Source organism: Mobula birostris, chromosome 25 (genome assembly GCF_030028105.1).
Source record: "Mobula birostris isolate sMobBir1 chromosome 25, sMobBir1.hap1, whole genome shotgun sequence".
Lineage (NCBI taxonomy): Eukaryota > Metazoa > Chordata > Chondrichthyes > Myliobatiformes > Myliobatidae > Mobula > Mobula birostris.
Genome location: NC_092394.1, coordinates 54,241,771 through 54,263,592, shown reverse-complemented (window position 1 = coordinate 54,263,592; position 21,822 = coordinate 54,241,771). Strand labels below are relative to the sequence as shown.

General features: G+C 44.3%; 1 protein-coding gene across 2 annotated transcripts in view; it reads right to left on the bottom strand.

Annotated features, from left to right (window-relative positions):
• LOC140187885 (protein phosphatase PTC7 homolog) overlaps positions 1–21,822 on the bottom strand; it is a 106,947-nt gene that overhangs the window by 52,653 nt on the left and 32,472 nt on the right. For both annotated transcript variants that reach the window (XM_072243707.1, XM_072243708.1), the window contains exon 2: positions 2,848–3,027. In XM_072243707.1, the coding sequence (XP_072099808.1) occupies positions 2,848–3,027 (180 nt within the window). The remainder of the gene's footprint in view (positions 1–2,847; positions 3,028–21,822) is intronic.

The window sequence follows — 21,822 nt, the reverse complement described above, 5'->3', positions numbered from 1 at the left end:
TCAATAAGAAGTCAACATTTTAGGCAGAGATACTTCGCAGGACTGTGTACATTGACTGTTTATTCCTCTCCATGGACGCTGCCTGATTTGCTGAGTTCCTCCAGCATTTTGTGTGTGTTGTTCAAGATTTCCAGCACCTGCAGAATCTCCTATTTATGATTTCCTCTCTAACATTTACATCAATTAATTTATAAATCTAGGCTTTCTGCTTTTTGATCTTGCTGCTAAGTGAAGCCCTTTGAGTGCCAATTAAACAGAGATATCCTTCAAAATTGCTGAGCAAGTTGATAAGGTATTTAAGACAGTCAATGGTGTGCTGGCTATCATTAGATTGAGCACAAGAGCTGTGAGGTAATATTGCAGCTCTATAAAACCGTGGTTAGACCACACTTGGCATATTGTGATCAGTTTTGATCACCTCAATATAGGAAGAATGTAGAAGCTTTAAAGAAGGTGAAGATAAAATTTAACAGGATGCTGCCTGGATTAGAGAACGTGTCTTAAATGATAGGTTGAGCAAGCTACGGCTTTTCTCTTTGGAGTAAAGGAGGATGAGAGGCAATTTGATAGTGATGTACAGATGATAAGAGGCATAGATCGATTGGACAGTCAAGAGACTTCTTCCCAGGGCGGAAATGGCAATGCAAGGAGTGCATTGGAGGAAAAGGGGATATCAGTGGTAAGTTTTTCTACAGAGTGGCGAGTGTGTGGAATGTCCTTCCAGGCATGGTCATAGCAGCAGATATAATCAGGGCATTTAAGAAAATCTTAGATAGGCACATGGATGACAGAAAAATGGGGAGATATGTAGGAGGAATTCATTAGATTGATCTTCAGATTAGGTTGTGCTCTGCTGTGTTCTATAACCCAGGTAACTGCAAGTCATTTGTTGGTAAGTAATTCATAAGAATACTGAAAGACAGTAGGTGATGTTAACTTTCCATATATTCAACGGAATTCCCGTGCTGTAAAAGAGCCGGATGGGACAGCTTATCAAATGTGTCCAGAAAGTTTCCTTAATCAGTACAGAGAGGTTCCAAGAGAGTGCAATACTATATCTAATAGGGAATGAGACAAAGCAAGTGTCATAAGTATGTGTAGGAGAGTGCTTTGCATCTAGTGGTCATAATGCCATTTGTTTCAAGAAAATTACGGGGAAGAGATAGGCGCGGTCCTCAGGTTGAGATTCTAAATTGAAGAAAAACAAATTTTGATGGTATCAGATAGGATCCGGCAAGTGTGGATTGGAACAGGTTGTTTTCTGGCAAAGGTGCACTTAGTAAGTGGGAGGCCTTCAAGAGTGAAATTTGAGAATACAGAGTTTGTATGAACCTGTCATAACAAAAGGCAAGGATAACAAGTTTATGGAAACTTGGTGTTCGAGAAATATTGAGGACTGATTAAGAAAAAGGAGGTGCATAGCAAATATAGTCAGGAAGGAACAAATGAGTATAAGAAATGCAAGAGAATACTTAAAAAGGAAATCAGGAGGGCTAAAAGAAGGCATAAAGTTACTCTAGCACACAAGATGAAGGAAAATTTAAGGGCTTCTATAGATATATAGAGCATAGCAAGGGATAAAATTGGTCCTCTGGAAGAACATAGTAGTCAGCTGAAGGAGATGGGGGACATCCTAAATGGACTTTTTTTGCATTTGCATTTTACTTGGGAGATGAAAACGTAGACCATTGAAGTGAGGCAAAACAGCAGTAAGGCCATGGACCGTATGCAGATTACAAAGGAAAAGTTGTTTCCTGCCTTGTGGCAAAATAGAGTGGATAAATTCCCAGGGTCTGACAAGGGTTCCCTCAGAGCTTATGGGACACAAGTGCAAAAACTGCAGGGGCTCTAGCATTGATACTTATAACATCTGTAGGTGAAATGCCAGAGGTTTGAAGGATAGCTAATGTTGTTCCCTTGTTTAAGTAACACTCTATGAATAAGTCAGGAAATGATAGGCCAGTGAGTCTGACATCAGTACAGAGCAAGTTATTGGGAGATATCCTAAGGGACCGGATATAAAATATTTGGATAAACAGGGACCAACAAACAAGAGAAAATCTGCAGATGAGGGAAATCCAAGCAATACACACAAAATGTTGGAGGAACTCAGCAGGCCACGCAGCATGTATGGGAAAGAGTAAACAGGTGATGTTTCGGGCCAAGACCCTCCATCCTGATGGCGACAAATTTGGGATAGTCAACATGGCTCTGTGCATGGCAAGTCATGTTTTACCAATCTTACAGAGTTTTTTAAGAACTTTACCAGGAAAGCTGATGAATGCAAGGTAGAGGATTATGTCTACATGTACTTTAGCAAGTCGTTTAACAATAGGCAGTAAGTTGGATTAGATACTGGCTTTGCAGGAGCAGCCATAGAGTGGTAGTAGATGGTTGCCTCTCTGATTGGAAGCTTTAGACTAATGTCGTACTGCATGATCGGTGCTGGGTCTGTTGTTGTTTATAATCTATATGAACGACTGGATATTAATGTGGTAAACTGGATCGGCAACTTTCCAAATGACACCATCAGGTAACCAATTCTAGTTTACCAGCCAACTCTGTAACAACCACAATGAAGGAATTACTTGCTACTAATAATGTTAATAATCTACATTACATTAAATACCAACAGCAAAACTGAATTCTAAAAAGAGAATCTCTTCACTCAACAGAATCTCAATATTCATATGCCATTAAACAGTATACAGTAGAATGCAACTCCACAACTGAATGCACCTGAATAAATCTCCATTTTCTGAATACGTTTTTTTAATACATGCAAACGTTTAAGAATTTACTCAGCCAGGATTCCTTCACAGTACGAAAAAACAAATCTTCACTAACCCAACAATGGAACCTTATTCTGAAGCATTTCTTTGTAACTGGCCATCAGGATGCCCACTGGGTTACTGGGAACAAACAGTCCTTCTTGAACAAGCCGCTCACAAGTTTGCATCAGCGTAGTGGAAAACTGAGATGGATCCACACCATAATCCCACCATCCTCCAACACCATCTGCAACTCCTGTAACAAAAATAAAACAGTGTCAAATTGATACACTAAGAATTGTGACTGGTCCAATGTTTTGAGGAAAGAAGACAGAAGCACAGAGCACTACAGTCCAGCAAACTTTCAATTTGAAATGGAATCCATCTAGGCCTTTGCAAATGCATTAAGAACAATCATAAACTAAGTTATAAGCCTCCTTCAAACTATTATGCTATGAATTAAATGCAACATAAAAACAGGGACGTAGTAAGTAAAATGGAAATCACTACTGCACTTATGAGAAAAAATTTCACAGCTTTCAAAGTGCAAGGTAAATTTATTAACGAAGTACATATATGTCACCCTATACAATCTTGAGATTCATCTTCTCATGGGCATTCACAGTAAATACAAAGAAACAGATTCAATGAAATCCACACACAAGATGGGAAAATAATCAATATGCAAAAGACAATAAACTGTGCAAAAAGAAAAATAAAACAAACATAATAATAATAAATGAATAAGCAATAAGTATCAAAAACATAAGATGAGGAGTCCTTGAAGGCGAGTCCAAGGGTTGTGGGAACTATTCAGTGTCGTGGTGATTGAAGTTGAGTGAAGTTATCCCCTCTGGTTCGAGAGTCTGATGGTTGAGGGGTAATAATTGTTCTTGAATCTGGTGGTGTGGGTCCTGAGGGTCTTGTACAACCTTGCCGATGACAGCAGCAAGAAGCATGCACGGCCTGGATATTGGTGGTCCTTGATGATGATTGCTGCTTTCCTCAGACAGCCCTCCTCCTAGATGCTTCTTGTAAATGTACCTTGGAAACAGCTCCTTTGCAGTTTTGTCAAAAGAATGTGCTACTAAAGATCGTGACATCAGTAGATATCGTGTCTAACAAGCCTGATGGAGTTCTTTGAGGAGGTGACCAGGCATATAGATGAGGGTAGTGCAGTGGATGTGATCTATATGGATTTTAGTAAGGCATTTGACAAGGTTCCACATGGTAGGCTTATTCAGAAAGTTAGAAGGCATGGGATCCAGGGAAGTTTGGCCAGGTGGATTCAGAATTGGCTTGCCTGCAGAAGGTAGAGGGTGGTAGTGGAGGGAGTACATTCAGATTGGAGGATTGTGACTAGTGGTGTCCCACAAGGATCTGTTCTGGGACCTCCACTTTTCATAATTTTTATTAACGACCTGGATGTAGGGGTAGAAGGGTGGGTTGGCAAGTTTGCAAACGACACAAAGGTTGGTGGTGTTGTAGATAGTGTAGAGGATTGTCAAAGATTGCAGAGAGACATTGATAGGATGCAGAAATGGGCTGAGAAGTGGCAGATGGAGTTCAACCCAGAGAAGTGTGAGGTGGTACGCTTTGGAAGGACAAACTCCAAGGCAGAGTACAAAGTAAATGGCAGGATACTTGGTAGTGTGGAGGAGCAGAGGGATCTGGGGGTACATGTCCACAGATCCCTGAAAGTTGCCTCACAGGTGGATAGGGTAGTTAAGAAAGCTTATGGGGTGTTAGCTTTCATAAGTCGAGGGATAGAGTTTAAGAGTCGCGATGTAATGATGCAGCTCTGTAAAACTCTGGTTAGGTCACACTTGGAGTACTGTGTCCAGTTCTGGTCACCTCACTATAAGAAGGATGTGGAAACATTGGAAAGGGTACAGGGGAGATTTACCAGGATGCTGCCTGGTTTAGAAAGTATGCATTATGATCAGAGATTAAGGGAGCTAGGGTTTTACTCTTTGGAGAGAAGGAGGATGAGAGGAGACATGATAGAGGTGTACAAGATAATAAGAGGAATAGATAGAGTGGATAGCCAGCGCCTCTTCCCCAGGGCACCACTGCTCAATACAAGAGGACATGGCTTTAAGGTAAGGGGTGGGAAGTTCAAGGGGGATATTAGAGGAAGGTTTTTTACTCAGAGAGTGGTTGGTGCGTGGAATGCACTGCCTGAGTCAGTGGTGGAGGCAGATACACTAGTGAAGTTTAAGAGACTACTAGACAGGTATATGGAGGAATCTAAGGTGGGGGCTTATATGGGAGGCAGGGTTTGAGGGTCGGCACAACATTGTGGGCCGAAGGGCCTGTACTGTGCTGTACTATTCTATGTTCTATAAAGATATTAAGGAAAGACAGCACACCTTGGCCAAAGTTATTAGCTTAGGAGCTTTTCAAAAGATGATCAGGCAAAATATAGAAACATAGAAAACCTACAGCACAATACAGGCTCTTTCACCCACAATGCTGTGCCGAACATGTACTTACTTTAGGAATTACCTCGGGTTACCCATAGCCCTCCATTTTTTTCTAAGCTCCATGAACCTATCCAGGAGTCTCTTAAAAGACCCTATGGTACCTGGCTCCACCACCATCAGTGGCAGCCCATTCCACGCACTCACCACTCTGTGTAAAACAAAACTTACCCCTGACATCTCCCCTGTACCCACCTTAAAACTGTACCCTCTCATATTAGCCGTTTCTGCCCTGGGAAAAAGCCTCTATCAACATGATCAATGCCTCTCATCAACTTAAACACCTCTATCAGGTCACCTCTCATCCTCCGCCACTCCAAGGAGAAAGGCCGAGTTCAGTCAACCCGTTCTCATAAGGCATGCTCCCCAATCCAGACAACATCCTTGTAAATCTCCTCTGCGCCCTTTCTATGGTTTCCACATCCTTCCTGTAGTGAGGCGACCAGAACTGAGCACAGTACTCCAAGTGGGGCCTGACCAGGGTCCTATATAGCTGTAACATTACCTCTCGGCTCTTAAACTCAATCCCACGGTTGATGAAGGCCAATGCACCATACGCCTTTTTAACCACAGAGTCAACCTGCGCAGGGTCTTTGAGTGTCCTATAGACTTGAACCCCAAGATCCCTCTGATCCTCCACACTGCCAAGAGTCTTACCATTAATGCTATATCCTACCATCATATTTAACCTACCAAAATGAACCACCTCACACTTATCTGGGTTGAATTCCATCTGCCATTTCTCAGCCCATTTTTGCATCCTATCGATGTCCCGCTGTAACCTCTAACAACCCTCCACACTATCCACAACACCCCCAACCTTTGTGTCATCAGTAAATTTACTAACCCATCCCTCCACTTCCTCATCCAGGTCACTTATAAAAATCACAAAGGGAAAGGGTCCCAGAACAGAGTCCAGAGGCACACCACTGGTCACCGACCTCTATGCAGAATATGACCCATTTACAACCACTCTTTGCCTTCAGTGGGCAAGCCAATTCTGAATCTCCAATGCAAAGTCCCCTTGGATCCCATGCCTCCTTACTTTCTCAATAAGCCTTGCATGGGGTACCTTATCAAATGCTTTGCTGAAATCCATATACACTGCATCCACTGCTCTACCTTCATCAAATATTTCAATCAGGCTCATAAGGCATGACCTGCCTTTGACAAAGCCAGGCTGATTATCCCTAATCATATTATGCCTCTCCAGATGTTCATAAATCCTGCCTCTCAGGATCACTGAAGTAATTCTCACTGGTCTATAATTTCCTGGGCTATCACTACTCCCTTTCTTGAATAAGAGAACAACATCTGCAACCCTCTGGAACCTCCTCCATCCCCACTGATGATGCAAAGATCATTGCCAGAGTCCCAGCAATCTCCTCCCTCACCTCCCACAGTAGCCTGGGGTACATCTCATCCGGTCCTGGAGACTTATCCAGCTTGATGCTTTCCAAAAGCTCCAGCACATCCTCTTTCTTAATGCCTATATGCTCAAGCTTTTCAATCCGCTGTAAGTCATTCCTACAATTACCAAGATCCTTTTCCAAAGTAAATACGCAAAGTATTCATTAAATATCTCTGCTATCTCCTCCAATTCCATACACACTTTTCCACTGTCACACTTGATTGGTCCTATTCTCTCACGTCTTATCCTCTTGCTCTTCACGCACTTGTAGAACACTTTGGGGTTTTCTTTAACCCTGCTCACTTGATTTGGGGGCCCATACCAAACTTGTTCAACCATCTGAGGTGAAAGAGGTGCTGCTGTGCCCTTTTCAACACACAGCCAGTATGTACAGACCACATGAGAACCTCAGTGATGGGTATGCTGAGAAACTTAAAGCTGTTCACCCTCTCAACCTCAGATCCATTGATGTCAATAGGGGTTAGCCCGTCTTCATTCGTCCTGTAATCCACAGCCAGCTCCTCTGTTTTTGCGACATTGAGGGAGAGTTTGATTACTTGGCACCACTGTGTCAGGGTGATGACTCCTTCTCTGAAGGCTGCCTCATTGTTATTTGAGATTAGGCCAAACAATGTGGTATCATCAGCAAATTTAATTAGCAGATTGGAGCTGTGGGTGGCGACACAGTCATGGGTATACAGAGAGTAAAGGAGGGGGCTTAGGACACAGCTCTGAGGGACTCCTGTGTTGAGTGTCAGAAGGGCAGAGATGAGCGAGCCCAGTCTTACCACCTGTCAGTGATTTGACAGCAAGGCAGAGTGAAGGCCAAGGTCTCTGAGCTTCTTGTTGAGCCTGGGGGAAATTATGGTGCTGAATGCTGAACTGCAGTCCAAGAACAGCATTCTCACATAAGCATCTCTCTTCTCCAGGTGTGTAAGGATGGTGTGTAGATATGGCTATAGCGCCATCTGTCGATCAGTTGTTTCGGAAGGCGAATTATAGGTGTCCGGTGTAAGTGATAGCATGCTGCAGATCTAGGCCTTGACCTTTCGTAAGCTTTTCTTTTCTTCTTGACGAGAATTTCAATAGCCTTTGTACACCATGGTTCCTGTACCCACCTTTCCCTGTCTCATTGGAACATATCTATGCAGAACGCCACACAAATATCCCTGAACATTTGCCACATTTTTGTAGTACATTTCCCTGAGAACATCTGTCCCCAATTTATGCTTCCAAGTTCCTGCCTGATAGCTTCATATTTCCCCTTACTCCAATTAAACACTTTCCTAACTTGTCTGTTCATCTCTCTCCAACACTATGGTAAAGGAGATAGAATTGTGATCACCATCTCCAAAATACTCTCCCACTGAAAGACTTCACAACTGACCAGGTTCATTTCCCAATACCAGATCAAGTACAGCCTCTCTCTCCTCTTGTAGATTTATCGACATATTGTGTCAAGAAATCTTCCTGAACACACCTAACAAACTCCACCCCATCTAAACCCCTTGCTCTAGGGAGATGCCAATCAATATTTGGGAAATTAAAATCTCCCACCACGACAACCCTGTTATTATAACACCTTTCCAGAATCTGTCTCTCTATCTGCTCATCGATGTTCCTGTTACTATTGAGTGATCTATAAAAAACACCCTATAGAGTGATCGACTCCTTCCTGTTTCAAACTAACAACCACAGAGACCCAGTAGACAATTCCTCCATGACTTCCTCCTTTTCTGCAGCCGTGATCAGCAGTGCCGCGCCCCACCTCTTTCGTCTCGCTCCCTGCCCTTTCTGAAACATCTAAAGCCTGGCACTCCAAATAGCCATTCCTGCTCCTGAGCCATCCAACATCATAGCTCCAAGTACTGATCCACGCTGTAAGCTCATCTGCTTTGTCCATGATGCATTTTGCTTTAAAATAGACATACCTCATACTATCAGTCTGAGTACAACGCTGCTCTACCACCTGTCGATCCTCCTGCTCGCACTGTCTCCAAGCTTTCTCTATTTGTGAATGAACAGCCCCTTCCTCCATCTCTTCAATTCAGCTTCCACACCACCCCCCCAACAATTTAAATAGTCGCCAATAGCCCAGCAAACCTCCCTGCCAGGATATTAGTCCCCCTCAAATTCAAGTGTAACCCATCCTTTTTATACAGGTTACACCTGCCCCAAAAAAGGTCCTAATGATCCAGAAATCTGAATCCCTGCCCACTGCTCCAATCCCTCAGCCACACATTTATCCTCCTCCTCATTCTATTCCTATACTCACCGTTGCGTAGCACAGACAGTAATCCCGAGATTACTACCTTTTAAGTCCTGCTTCTCAACTTCCTTCCTAACTCCCTGTAACGTTTTCAGGACCTCCTCCCTTTTTCTACCTATGTCAATGGTACCAAATGGTATTGCGACCTCTGGCTGTTCACCCTCCCACTTCAGGATATTGTGGATGTGATCAGAAACATCCTGGACCCTGGCACCTGGGAGGCAAACTACCATCTATGCTTCTTTTCTGCGTCCACAGAATCGCCTGTCTGACCCCCTAATTATAGCGTCCCTATTACTGCTGCCTTCTTCCTTTCCCTATCCCTCTGAGCCACAGGGCCAGACTCTGTGCCAGAGACACGGCCTTTGTTGCTTCCTCATAGTCATAGTCATACTTTATTAATCCCGGGGGAAACTGGTTTTCATTACAGTTGCTCCATAAATAATAAATAGTAATAGAACCATAAATAGTTAAATAGTAATATGTAAATTATGCCAGTAAATTATGAAATAAGTCCAGGACCAGCATATTGGCTCAGGGTGTCCAACCCTCCAAGGGAGGAGTTGTAAAGTTTGATGGCCACAGGCAGGAATGACTTTCTATGACGCTCAGTGCTGCATCTCGGTGGAATGAGTCTCTGGCTGAATGTACTCCTGTGCCCAAACAGTACATTATGTAGTGGATGGGAGACATTGTCCAAGATGGCATGCAACTTAGACAGCATCCTCTTTTCAGACACCACCGTGAGAGAGTCCAGTTCCATCCCCACAACATCACTGGCCTTACGAATGAGTTTGTTGATTCTGTTGGTGTCTGCCACCCTCAGCCTGCTGCCCCAGCACACAACAGCAAACATGATAGCACTGGTATCATGGTAGGCTGGTGGGCTGTCCCCCCAACAATACTCAAACATGAGTACATAGAAACATAGAAAACCTACAGCACAATACAGGCCCTTCGGCCCACAACGCTGTGCCGAACATGTCCCTACCTTAGAACTACATAGGCTTTACCCATAGCCCTCTATTTTTCTAAGCTCCATGTAGCCATCCAGGAGTCTCTTAAAAGACCCTATTGTTTCTGCCTCCACCGTCGCTGCTGGCAGCCCATTCCACGTACTCGCCACTCTCTGCGTAAAAAAACTTAAAATCCCTGACATCTCTTCTGTACCTACTTCCAAGCAACACTTATTGTTAAGGAGGACAGCCACAGGGGTACTCTCTAGTATTTGACTCTTCCCCTTCCCTTTCCTGACTGTTACCCACTTATCTGTCTCCCAAGGCCGCGGTGTGACTACTTGCCTGTAGCTTCTCTCTATCACATCCTCACTTTCCCTGACGAGACGAAGGTCATCAAGCTGCATCTCCAGTTCCCTAACGCGGTCCCCAAGGAGCTGCAGCTCGACGCACCTGACGCAGAAGTGGCCTTCCGGGAGGCTGGGAGTCTCCCGGACATCCCAAATCCGACATCCAGTACAGAACACCAGCCTCACAGACAGACTTCCTGTTTCTATTCTAGCTCGCCTCAGATCGTTATTGCCAAATCCCCTTTGAACCAAAGCATCCTACTCTGTCGCCTGCTTCTCGAATGCCCGCTCTATAAAGCTGTCTCCTTTTAAACTCGTCACGCTGGTCTAATTCACTGACGTCCACACGCTTGCGCAGACGTCCCTTGATTAAACCGCTGAAGAAAAAACTGTCTCCTTTTAAACTCTTCGTGCTGGTCTAACTCACTGACATCCATGCACTAGCGCAGTCGTCCCTCGATCAAACTGTATTTACAAGGTGGAGGAAAGAGAGAGGAGAGGGAGATTGAATTTCCATTGCTGAGCCTGATGCCATGGAATCATTGAGAGTTACAGCATTGAAAGTTTCTTCAGCACACACTATCAATTACCCACTTACACCAAAATCCTATATTAATAACAATTTCATTCTCCCCATCTTATCATCAATTCTCCCCAGATTCTACCATTCACTGACAGAGCAATCCTCATGGCATTCAATTAATGGGATTCATTAGCAAGGATGAATAAAAATAAGGCAGTGGCAAGCGGAGAAACAATGGCTGGAGTGAGCCAATGTTAGTGGAGCAGTGGGGAGGCTTTAGCTTAGGTAAGATTAGGCTTGGGTGAGGCAAGTATCTTCAAGTATCCTCGTCTTCATTCCTTGTATGTTCAGGCATAGTTAGAGAAGTGAGTATAACTCCTGGGGCAGTGTTTTGTACTTTGTGTATGATGTGGGAATTCTGGAAGACCTACAGCATCCCAGATAACCACATCTACACCAGGCACACTGAGCTACAACTCTCAGAGAACATGTTAAGGATCAGGAGCTGTAGCTTGACCTTCAGTTAATTCGGGAGACTGAAGATAGGAGTCACAGCAAAGTAGACACCCCTAGGTTGCAGGAAACAGATAACTGAATGACTGTCACAAAAGGAAGGAAAGAAAACAGGCAGCCAGTACAGTATACCCCTGAACAACAAGAGTACCATTTTGGATACTGTTTAGGGGGAAACCTTCCAAGCACAGCCATAGCAACCAGGTCTCTGGCAATGAGGTTCAAAAGAGAAAGAGGTGAAGAGGACTGCAGTAGTGATAGGAGATTCCATAGTTAGACGAATAGAGATGAGATTCTGTGGAAGCGATAAAGACACCTGCAAAGTATGTTCCCTCCCAGGTGCCAGGGTCAGGATGTACCGGATTGGGTCCACAACATTCTGAAGGGGGAGTCTGAGCAGCCAGAAGTCTTGGTACATATTGGCACCAATGACATAGCAAGAAAAGGTGAGGAGGTCTGAAGAGAGATTTTAGGGAGCTAGGTAGAAAGGTGAAAAGCAAGACCACCAGGGCAATAATCTCTGGATTGATGCCAGTGCCATATACAACAACAGGTGTATCACTTTGGATACTGCGTGGGGGGGGGGCGGGCGGGAGATGACCCAACAGTGGGGAGTAACGGTAGTCCGGTCTCTGTCATTGGTCAGCCTCTGCAACTCAGAAGGGAAGCGGGGAGAAGAGGCACATTGTGGTGATAGGGGATTTGTAAGTTATGGGAACAGGTTCTGTGGACAAGAACAAGATTCCCAGATGGTATGTTGCCTCCAGGGTCCAGGGTATCTCAGATCGGGTCCTCAGCATTCTTGGATGGGAGGGTGAACAGCCAGAAGTCGTGGTTCATGTAGATGACTTCAACTACTGCACAGAGTCTTGTCATCTTCAGAAGTTTTCTGATGACCCTGCCACAGATGGATGCATCAGCAGGGGAGATGAGGCTGAGTACAGGGCTATGGTAGGAAACTTTGTCACATGGTGTGAGTAGAATTATCTGCAGCTTAATGTGAAAAAGACTAAAGAGCTGGTGGTAGACCTGAGGAGAGCTAAGGTACCAGTGATCCCTGTTTCCATCCAGGGGGTCAGTGTGGACATGGTGGAGGATTACAAATATCTGGGGATACGAATTGACAATAAACTGGACTGGTCAAAGAACACTGAGGCTGTCTACAGGAAGGGTCAGAGCTGTCTCTATTTCCTGAGGAGACTGAGGTCCTTTAACATCTGCCGGACGATGCTGAGGACGTCCTACGAGTCTGTGGTTGCCACTGCGATCATGTTTGCTGTTGTATGCTGGGGCAGCAGGCTGAGGGTAGCAGACACCAACAGAATCAACAAACTCATTAGTAAGGCCAGTGATGTTGTGGGGATGGAACTGGACTCTCTGACGGTGGTGTCTGAAAAGAGGATGCTGTCTAAGTTGCATGCCATCTTGGACAATGTCTCCCATCCACTACATAATGTACTGGATGGGCACAGGAGTACATTCAGCCAGAGACTCATTCCACCGAGATGCAACACTGAGCATCATAGGAAGTCATTCCTGCCTGTGGCCATCAAACTTTACAACTCCTCCCTTGGAGGGTCAGACACCCTGAGCCAATAGGCTGGTCGTGGACTTATTTCCTGGCATAATTTACATATTACTATTAATTATTTATGGTTTTATATTGCTATATTTATACTCTATTCTTGGTTGGTGCAACTGTAATGAAAACCAATTTCACTCGGGATCAGTAAAGTATGACTATGACTATGACTATGTGGAGGACAAGTGACGAGGTTCCGCATAGGGACTTCAGGGAGTTAGATGCTAAGTTAGGATTGTGAGCTCAGAATTGCTACCTGTGCCACGTGCTAGTGAGGCTAGAAGTAGAAAGATTATACAGTTTACTACATGGCTAAGGAGGGAGTGCATAAGATTTTTGGATCATTGGGCTCTCTTCCAGGGAAGGTGGGACCTGTATAAAGGGACAGTTTGCACTTGAACTGGAGGGGGCCTAATGTCCTAGCGGGAAGGTTAGCTAGTGCTGCACGGTAGGGTTTAAACTAGCAGGGGGATGGGAACCAGAGTGCCAAAACAGTTAGTGAAGAGATTATGGAGGCAGATGTTGGTAAGTCCTCAAAGTTAGGAGTCAAAGGGTTGAGCATGGTGAGGCTAGTGTCCTGAGCTGCCTATATTTCAATGCAAGAAGTATCATAGAAAGGCAGGTAATAGTGCTGAAGGTGAGGTAGCTGGAAGCAATGTGTAGTGAAGAGTGGCTGCTGATAAGGATTGTAGTTGACAGGATGAGTTGCAAAGTGAAAGGCGGACAAATCAAAAAGGGTGAATACAGGACTGAACATGTTGTATCTGAATGCACACAGTATACGAAATAAGGTAGATGAACTTGCAGCACAGTTGCAGATTGGCAGATATGATGTTGTAAACATCAATGAATCATGGCTGAAATATTATAACTGGGAGCTTAACGTCGATGTAAACACGTTGTATCAAAAGGATAACCAGGAAGGCAGGAGAGTGGCGTTGCTCTGTTGGTAATATGACAAAAGACCAAGTTATCAGAAGATTGATGCCGATGAGACAGATAAGAGAGACAATGGGGAAACATTCAGAAACGTTAATGAGAGATGAGAGAGATTAACGAAAAGAGACACAGTTCCGAGTATTGTCAGACCGGTTGCTTTGAACCTGAACTGTTTGAAGTTTGATGGATAGGCGATAAAAGGAACAGGTTCGCTAAGGCAAGACACACCATGACACCACGAGATCACGAGGTAACGAGACCCTGGAAGTGCGGTGTGCCCCCCCCCCCACAAGTTGGTGGGAGTTTTGGAGGTCTGATCGCGGGACCGACCATAGACACACAGGGTGAAAAGGTACGATCGGCGGGAACCTGGTGTGTGTGTCCGCCCTTGCCTGGGTGCCGGGTTCACCGCAGAAGAACGATCGTATCCGGAACGGAGGGGTCACAGTCGGTGACCTCAGAAGCTATTAAAAGGGCTCGCGCCGAAGGCTAACTGCAACGAACATCAAGGTCTGCTGAATCTGATTTGCATATCTTTTTCTCTCTCTCTCTCTTTCAAACGGCACAACAGCGATTACTGCGAACTGAACTCAGCGTCACTTGAGACTGATCATTTTACCCCTAGACTGCGATAGAGCTTGATTGATCCTATTATCCTAGTTCTGCGTACATGTGTGTTTTATCATTGCTAACCTGTTGCATTTATATCCTTACTATTAGAGTACTGTGTTACTTATTTCTTTAATAAAAACTTCCTTAGTTCCAGTAATCCAGAATCCATCTAAGTGGTCCATTTCTGCTGGTTTGGCAACCCAGTTACAGGGTACGTAACAGTAAAAAAATGAAATTAAATCATTAGAAAGAGGTGACCTGGGGTTGGAAGATATTGAATCATTGTGGATAGAGCTAAGGAACAGCAAGGGTAAAAAGACCCTGATGGGAGTTTTGTACAGACCCCCAAACAGTAGTAAGGATGTGGCCTACAACTAACAACGGGAGATAGAAAATGCATGCCAAAAGGGCAATGTTACAATAGTCAAGGGGGACTTCAATATACAGGTAGATTGGGAAAATCAGATTGGTACTGGATTACGGGAGGGGGAAATTTCTAGAGTGCCTATGAGATGGCAATTTAGAGCAGCTCATGGCTGAGCCTAGTAGAGAATCAGCTATTCTGCTTCAGTGTTGTGCAATGAACTGGAAATGATTAGGGGCAAGTGATCATAATATGGTCAAATACACTCTGAAATTTAAGATGGAGAAGCTAAAGTCAGATGTATCAGTATTACAGTGGAGGAAAGGAAAATACAGAGGAATGAGAGAGGAGCTGGCCAAAGTTGACTGGAAGGGGACACTAGCAAGAATGATGGCAGAGCTGCATTAGCTGAAATTTCGTAGAGCAATACAGAAGGTGCAGGATAGATACATCCCAAAGTAGTAGTATTCTAAAGGCAGAATGAAGCAACTGTGGCTGACAAGGGAAGTCAAAGACAACATAAAAGCCAAAGAGAAAGCATACAATAGAGCAAAAATTAGTGGGAAGTTAGAGGATTGGGAAGCTTTTATAATCCAACAAGAGGTTACTACAAAAATCATAAAGATGGAAATGATAGTATCTGAAAGTAAGCTAGCCAATAATATTAAAGAGGATACCAAAAGTTTCTTCAGATGTATAAAGGTTAAAAGAGAGGCAAGAGTAGATATCAGACCACTGGAAAATGATGCTGCAGAGGTCATAATGGGGGAGAAGGAAATGGCAGATGAACTAAATAAGTATTTTTGATCAGCCTTCACTGTGGAAGTTACGAGCAGTATGCCAGAAGTTCAAGAGTGTCAGGGGGCCAGAAGTGTGTGAAGTTGCCATTACTAGGGAGAAGGTGCTTAGTAAACAGAAAGATTTGAAGATAGATAAATCACCTGGCCCAGATCACCTGCACCCCAGGGTTCTGAAAGAGATGGCTGAAGAGATTGTGGAGGTATCTGTAATGATCTTTCAGTATCAATAGATTCTGGTTCCGGGTGATTGGAAAATTGTAAATGTCATTCCACTGTTCCAAGAAAGGAGAGAGGCAAAAAGAAAGGAAATTATAGGCCAATTAGTCTGACCTCGGTGGTTAAGATGATGTTGGAGTCAATTGTTAAGGATGTAGTTTTGGGGTATTTGGAGGTACATGATAAAATTAGCCTAAGTCAGCACGGCTTCCTTAAGGAAAAATCTTGCCTGACAAATCAGTTGAAATTCTTTAAAGAAATAACAAGCAGGATAGACAAAGGAGAATCGCTGGATCTTGGACCTTCTGAAGGCCTTGGGCATGAGGCTGATTGACAGGAGGCAAAGAGTGGAAATAACTGGAGCCCTTTCTGATTAGCTGCCGGTGACTAGTGGTGTTCCACAGGGTTCTGTATTGGGACTACTTCTTGTTATATTATATGTCAATGATTTGGATGACAAAATTAATGGCTTTGTGGCCAAGTTTACAAGGATAGGTGGAGGAGAAAATAGTGTCAAGGAAGCAGAGAAACTACAGAAGGACTTAAGACAGAATAGGAGAATGGGCAAAGAAGAGTATGGTCGTGCACTCTGGTAAAAGAAATAAAAGTGTAGACAATTTTCTAAATAGACAGAAGGTCTGGACCCCTTATCTAAGAAAGGTTGTGCTGACATTGGAGAAGGTTCAGAGGAGATTCACGGGAATGATTCCAGGAATGAAAGAGTGACCACATGAGGACAATTGGTTGTTCTGAGCCTGTGCTTACTGGAATTCAAAAGAGTGAGGGAGGGAAATCACATTGAAACTTATTGAATGTTGAAAGGCCTCGAAAGAGTGGATGTGGAGAGGATGGTTTTCTACAGTGGGGGGGGGGGGTCTTGGACCAGAGGGCACAGCCTCAGAATAGATGGCCATTCATCTAGAATGGAGATGAGGAATTTTTTTAGCCAAAGTGTGTTGAATCTGTGGAATTCATTACCACAGGTGGCTGTGGAGCCCAAGTCATTGGGTATATTTAAGGCAGAGGTTAATAGGCTTTTGATTAGTCAGGGCCTGAAAGGTTATTAGGTCTGAAAGGGAAATGGATCAGCCATGATGAAATGGTGGAGCACTTGATGAGCTAAATGGCCTAATTCTGCTCATCTTATGGTCTTAACCTACCAACCCTCGCAGGTTTAGGAAAGTGAAGGAAACCAGAGCAAACCTATACAGTAACAGACAGAACATATCACAAATACACTTGCCAATTGAACCCGGGTCTCTGGTACAGTGAGGCAGTTGTGGTGCAACTCACTGGACGTACCTCAGAATTGGAGGAAGAAATGCTTAAAGCTTGTAGAGCTAGAAGGAAACGGGCAGGACAATTAGCTGATGCAAAAAAAAGGAGAACATTTTGAGTAAGGTTTAAAAAGAGGCCTGTCTTACTCAGGGGCCAAATAGAGTCAGCAAAGAGTAATCAATGAACAAGTGGTGGTGATGGAGTTCAAGTGTATTCGGTTCGCCCCTACTGGGCCCTATTCTCACCTCCCTTATTGACTGCGCTTTTGCTCTATCAACTATGTATCCATCCTCACAGCCTCTTAACACATTGCAACAGTGGAGATTCATGAGAATGAATTTGGGAGTGAAAGGTTTATTATAAGAGAAGCAATAACGGGTCTCTGGGCCTATACCGGTATAGCCCCTTCTTCTTCAGGATTGTCTAAATATTGCTTTAAGAAACCCGCCTGGATGCACTTAAATTCCACCCCAACTAAGCCTCCTGCATTAAGAAAGTCCCAGTCTATTGCAGACAAAGTTGAAGTCACCACCGTGACAGCCCTGGTATGTTTGCACCCTTCCCTTACCTATCCATTAATCTGTTCCTCAATGTCACAATAGCTACTGGAGGATCTGCAGTATAATTCCACCGGAGAGATTGCATCCATCTTATTTTTGAGTTCTATCAAATTCAGTGAATGAGCCCTCCGTTATGTCCCCCAACTGCAGCTCTGATACTGTCTCTGATTAGTAATGCAATTCTTCCCCCTTTCACACCACTACCTCTTCCAAAACATTAAAACCCTGAAACATTAAGCATCCAGTTCTGTCACTCTCTCAGCCAGATTTCTGTAAATGATCCATGCTCTTAAGTTTCATCACCTTCACCAAAGAGGAAGCTAGGCCTTTCGTAACCAAACAACCAAAGCCCAATCTGCTGCTAACGGCCAGGTCCTGGGAGATGAGGGTCAATGTGGGAAGGAGGTTGCAGTTCCCGGTTGTGGTGCACACAATCCTATGCCCGGACATTGTACTGTGGTCAACTGAAGACAGGAAAATAATTCTGATTGAGCTGACTGTGCTGTGGGAGGAGGGATGGGAAGAGGCCCACAAGAGAAAGGCCTTGAAGTACCAGCCCTTAGTGCAGGAGTGTAAAGACAAGGGATGGTAGGCATGGTTGTTCCCTGTGGAGATCGGCTGCAGAGGTTTCCCAGCCAAATCAGCATGGTGGTTGTTGTCAGATCTGGGCCTGGATGAAAGGAGCAAAAAACAAGCAGCTCGTAGGATGGGGGAAGAGGCAGAACGAGCCTCTTGTTGGATTTTGAGTAGGCGAGAGGAGGGAAGCTGGAAGCCAGGAGCAGATGGGCAGTGATTTGGCCACCACTGCCGGCCCACCAACTGGAGAGTGTTGTGGTTAAGGGTCAAAACACTCTGTGAAGGTTGGGAACCACCTGATGACAGCTGCTCCTGGCTGAAGGCTACGGTTACCTTATAAGGTATCTGGAGAATGCACCCTAACAGGTGTATGTAACAAGTAACAAGCAAACATGCACCCATAGAAAATTGGGTTTGCAAGAATAGAAAATTGGATTTGCTATTAGGCCTGTGGACAGTCACTTTACTCTGTAATCAGGTTACTCTGTAACCTAGTCCATTTCTTAGGTCTTTCTGTAGCCACAATTCTCTTATCAAAATGTAACTTTGGTAATCCCATCAACTGAGAATGTAAAAGCTGTACCAAATCCATGCTTGGGTAGATCAGCTCTGACTGGTCTCCTTCTGCACCCCAGTTTTTAAGAAATCACCCATTATTTGGAACACCAATTCCACGTGATCTTTCGGTTTGCTCCTACACTAGCTATGTTTCTCATAATTTTAAAACTTCTAACTGGTCTCAACTCAGCCTCCAATTCTCCGGAGACAACAATCCAAGTTTGTCGAACCTCTCTTTGAATTAGTGAGAGTGACATCATTGCATGGCCTGAGCCATTTGAAAAGAAAAAGTCTCATCGGGAGGGGGTTTTACTGAAGCAAGGTGATAAAGTTTAAGGGAATGGGGGATTCTCAGATTCCTGTAAACAATGAATTCAGTACTGACTATGCCTGTGACTGCTGTGTGTTTGAATAATGTCTCACAGCTGCTTTCTTTGGAGCAAGATAAGGGTTAAAGTTCACTCAGATCCACATAAGATGTCTCAGGGCTTTTCACACCTTTTGATTTTGACAAAAAGCAGTACCTGATGGAAATTAGACAGAACATTCCCTTCCTAATTAAAGCATAAATTTGATGTATGTTCTTATCTTTGTAATTAAGTTGTGGCTCCAACAAACCAGGTAGGACATTCCTTTCTTTAATTAAGGTGGCTATCAAACTGATTGTTCTTTTGTATCGGTGGCCTTATAACTTCTGACAATTCTGACATCAGGCAGTGAACTTGTAGAACCGCCGGGGAGATGAGAAAGATTCTCTCTCTGATGTCGGGTCCAAGTTCACACGCCGGCTGAGCTCGAAGAAATAAACGGGTGAAAAGATAAGTAACAAACTTTTTGTGCTATCGTTATTTGATCCAGCAAATTTGTTTACATTTGGTGCCGTGACTCGGATCCCAACATAGGGAACGTGTCTCTGGGCTGAGTAAGTGACAGGGGGCTTGAATCGAACACAATTGAGTAGCAGGCGCCCCGGGGTAGTTTACCTCTGGCTACTCCTTGTGTCCGACCGAGCATTTTTGCCCCTCGCCCATTGGGACTGGTACCTTGACAGGATCGGACCACCCGTTTGGATACAGAATTTAAGGTAAGCAGTTGTCTCTTTTACATTGCTGCGGGTGACAGGATATGGCCGGTTGAAATTTGATGATTCGGAAGAGGGGTTGCGCTTGTCTCAAGATATGGCCAGTTGAAATTTGTAAATAATACAAGACTGGCAGCCCGGTTAAATTCTCGCCTTAGCAGCAGAAATATGGCCAGTTGAACTATAATGAGACAGTTCAGGATAAAGGAGGAAAGGCCTCCAGATTATGTGAGAGTTGGGTTTTTTTTGCGAGTATTAACGGAAAATAGGCTAGCAGTTTTTGTGAGAATTAAAGGCTGCGGGTGACATTGGGTATTCTGCATTGTTCCTAAGGAAAGAGTCGGGACTGGGGACACCGGTCAGGAGAGGTGGCCACCACTGACAGATCTGACCATATCAGCCTGTCCTGATAGTATGGCCAGTTGAAATTGATTAAAGGGGAGGCAGGCTGGCTAAATTTCTCACCCAGTGGCTTGTGCCTAGGCCCTTGTGTTGTGTATTTTGTGTCTATAAGCTGTTTGTCTCGTTGGTTTGTCTGTGTTTCGTGTATTTGTGATTCTGGCTACTTGCTTTACTTTGTACAGCACCTTGGTCAATGTGGTTGTTTTAAATGTGCTATATACTTGACCTGACTTGATAAATAAGAACAACTGATAAAGGCAATAATGGGACAGGCCCTTGATACAGCTCTGTGTGAATGAATACCAGATAAGAAAAGGACCTCCGGATGTTAAGTGCAGCGCTAACAAAGAAACTAGGGAAACAGTGTGGCCACCAGGGGAAACAATTTGGGAAAAGAATTGTGGTAAAAAGTGGAAATTATTGATTAAAGAATGGAAAGGTAGAGCCTATACTAAATGGAATGGTACCTTACTGGCCAGCTGGAGGAATAATGCATGTGGTAAAGGGATAAGGTATGTATGGCAGAAGGGAATCCCAAGAGTTGGGAGACACTGCAGGCGGAATGCTAATGGGTAGAAGGGAGAAGAAAGAGAGAACGAGAAACAACGAACACAGCCAAAAGCAGATATGGACAGACAGGAAGGTTTAAAATCAGCAGTGCCGCGTGTGAAGATCTAGGACCAATACGGGATCCCGAACCTATACCTGGCATACCAACCCAGTTTAAGGACAGTGATCGCGATGAGGATTGGGCACCCACCTTATCCCCCACCTTACCAGGGGCCGAGTGCACCTAGTGCTTCTGAACCCCAATCCTCCCAGTACTCAGATACGGTGGCCGCTCAGGTAAAACAGCAGAGGCAGGGAAGGGAAGGCTTCCTATACCCTGAGATCCAGAAAGGGAATACCAGGGATTATTCTGAGACAGGGAGGGAAGAATCCAATAAAACCCCAGAGTTAACGGCTCCACAGAGACAACTGCCCACCCAAATGCTGCCCAGTCCACGAGCAGCCGAGGGGGGGGGGGGCAGCCTCAAGAAATGATAACAATCATAAATCAGGCCCCCGATAGAAAAGAAAAACCAGCACAGTTTGCTTAGTATGTCCGCAGTACTATACAAATGTATAATGCGGCCCCACAAGATTTATTTGGTCTCTGCTGCATGATTCTCTCCTCTGATGAGGGGTGGAAATGGAAGGCAGAATTAAGATAGCAAACCCATCAGGAGTTACAGGCTGGCATCCATAATGAGAATGAACAGTTAGACCAGATTATTCAAGCCTTGGAGAGGGGTCTCCAACAACCTGTAAATATCACTAAAGTACTTGAATGCAAACCTAAGCCTGGGAAATTGAGACCAGACTATTGGCAGCGATTTATGGCCTGCTACGGCACTTTCGCAGGAGACCAAGCCTTTAATAACAGGAATCCATTCCCCCAGTTTAATGCCCTACTGCTCAAGTGCTTACCAACTAAGTTAGCCAACAGGATTAAAACTAGTAATATGGATTGGCCTGACAATGACCGAAATCAAATTCGGCAGGTGGAGTTCCAGGGCACCCAGTGTGAGGTTTCAT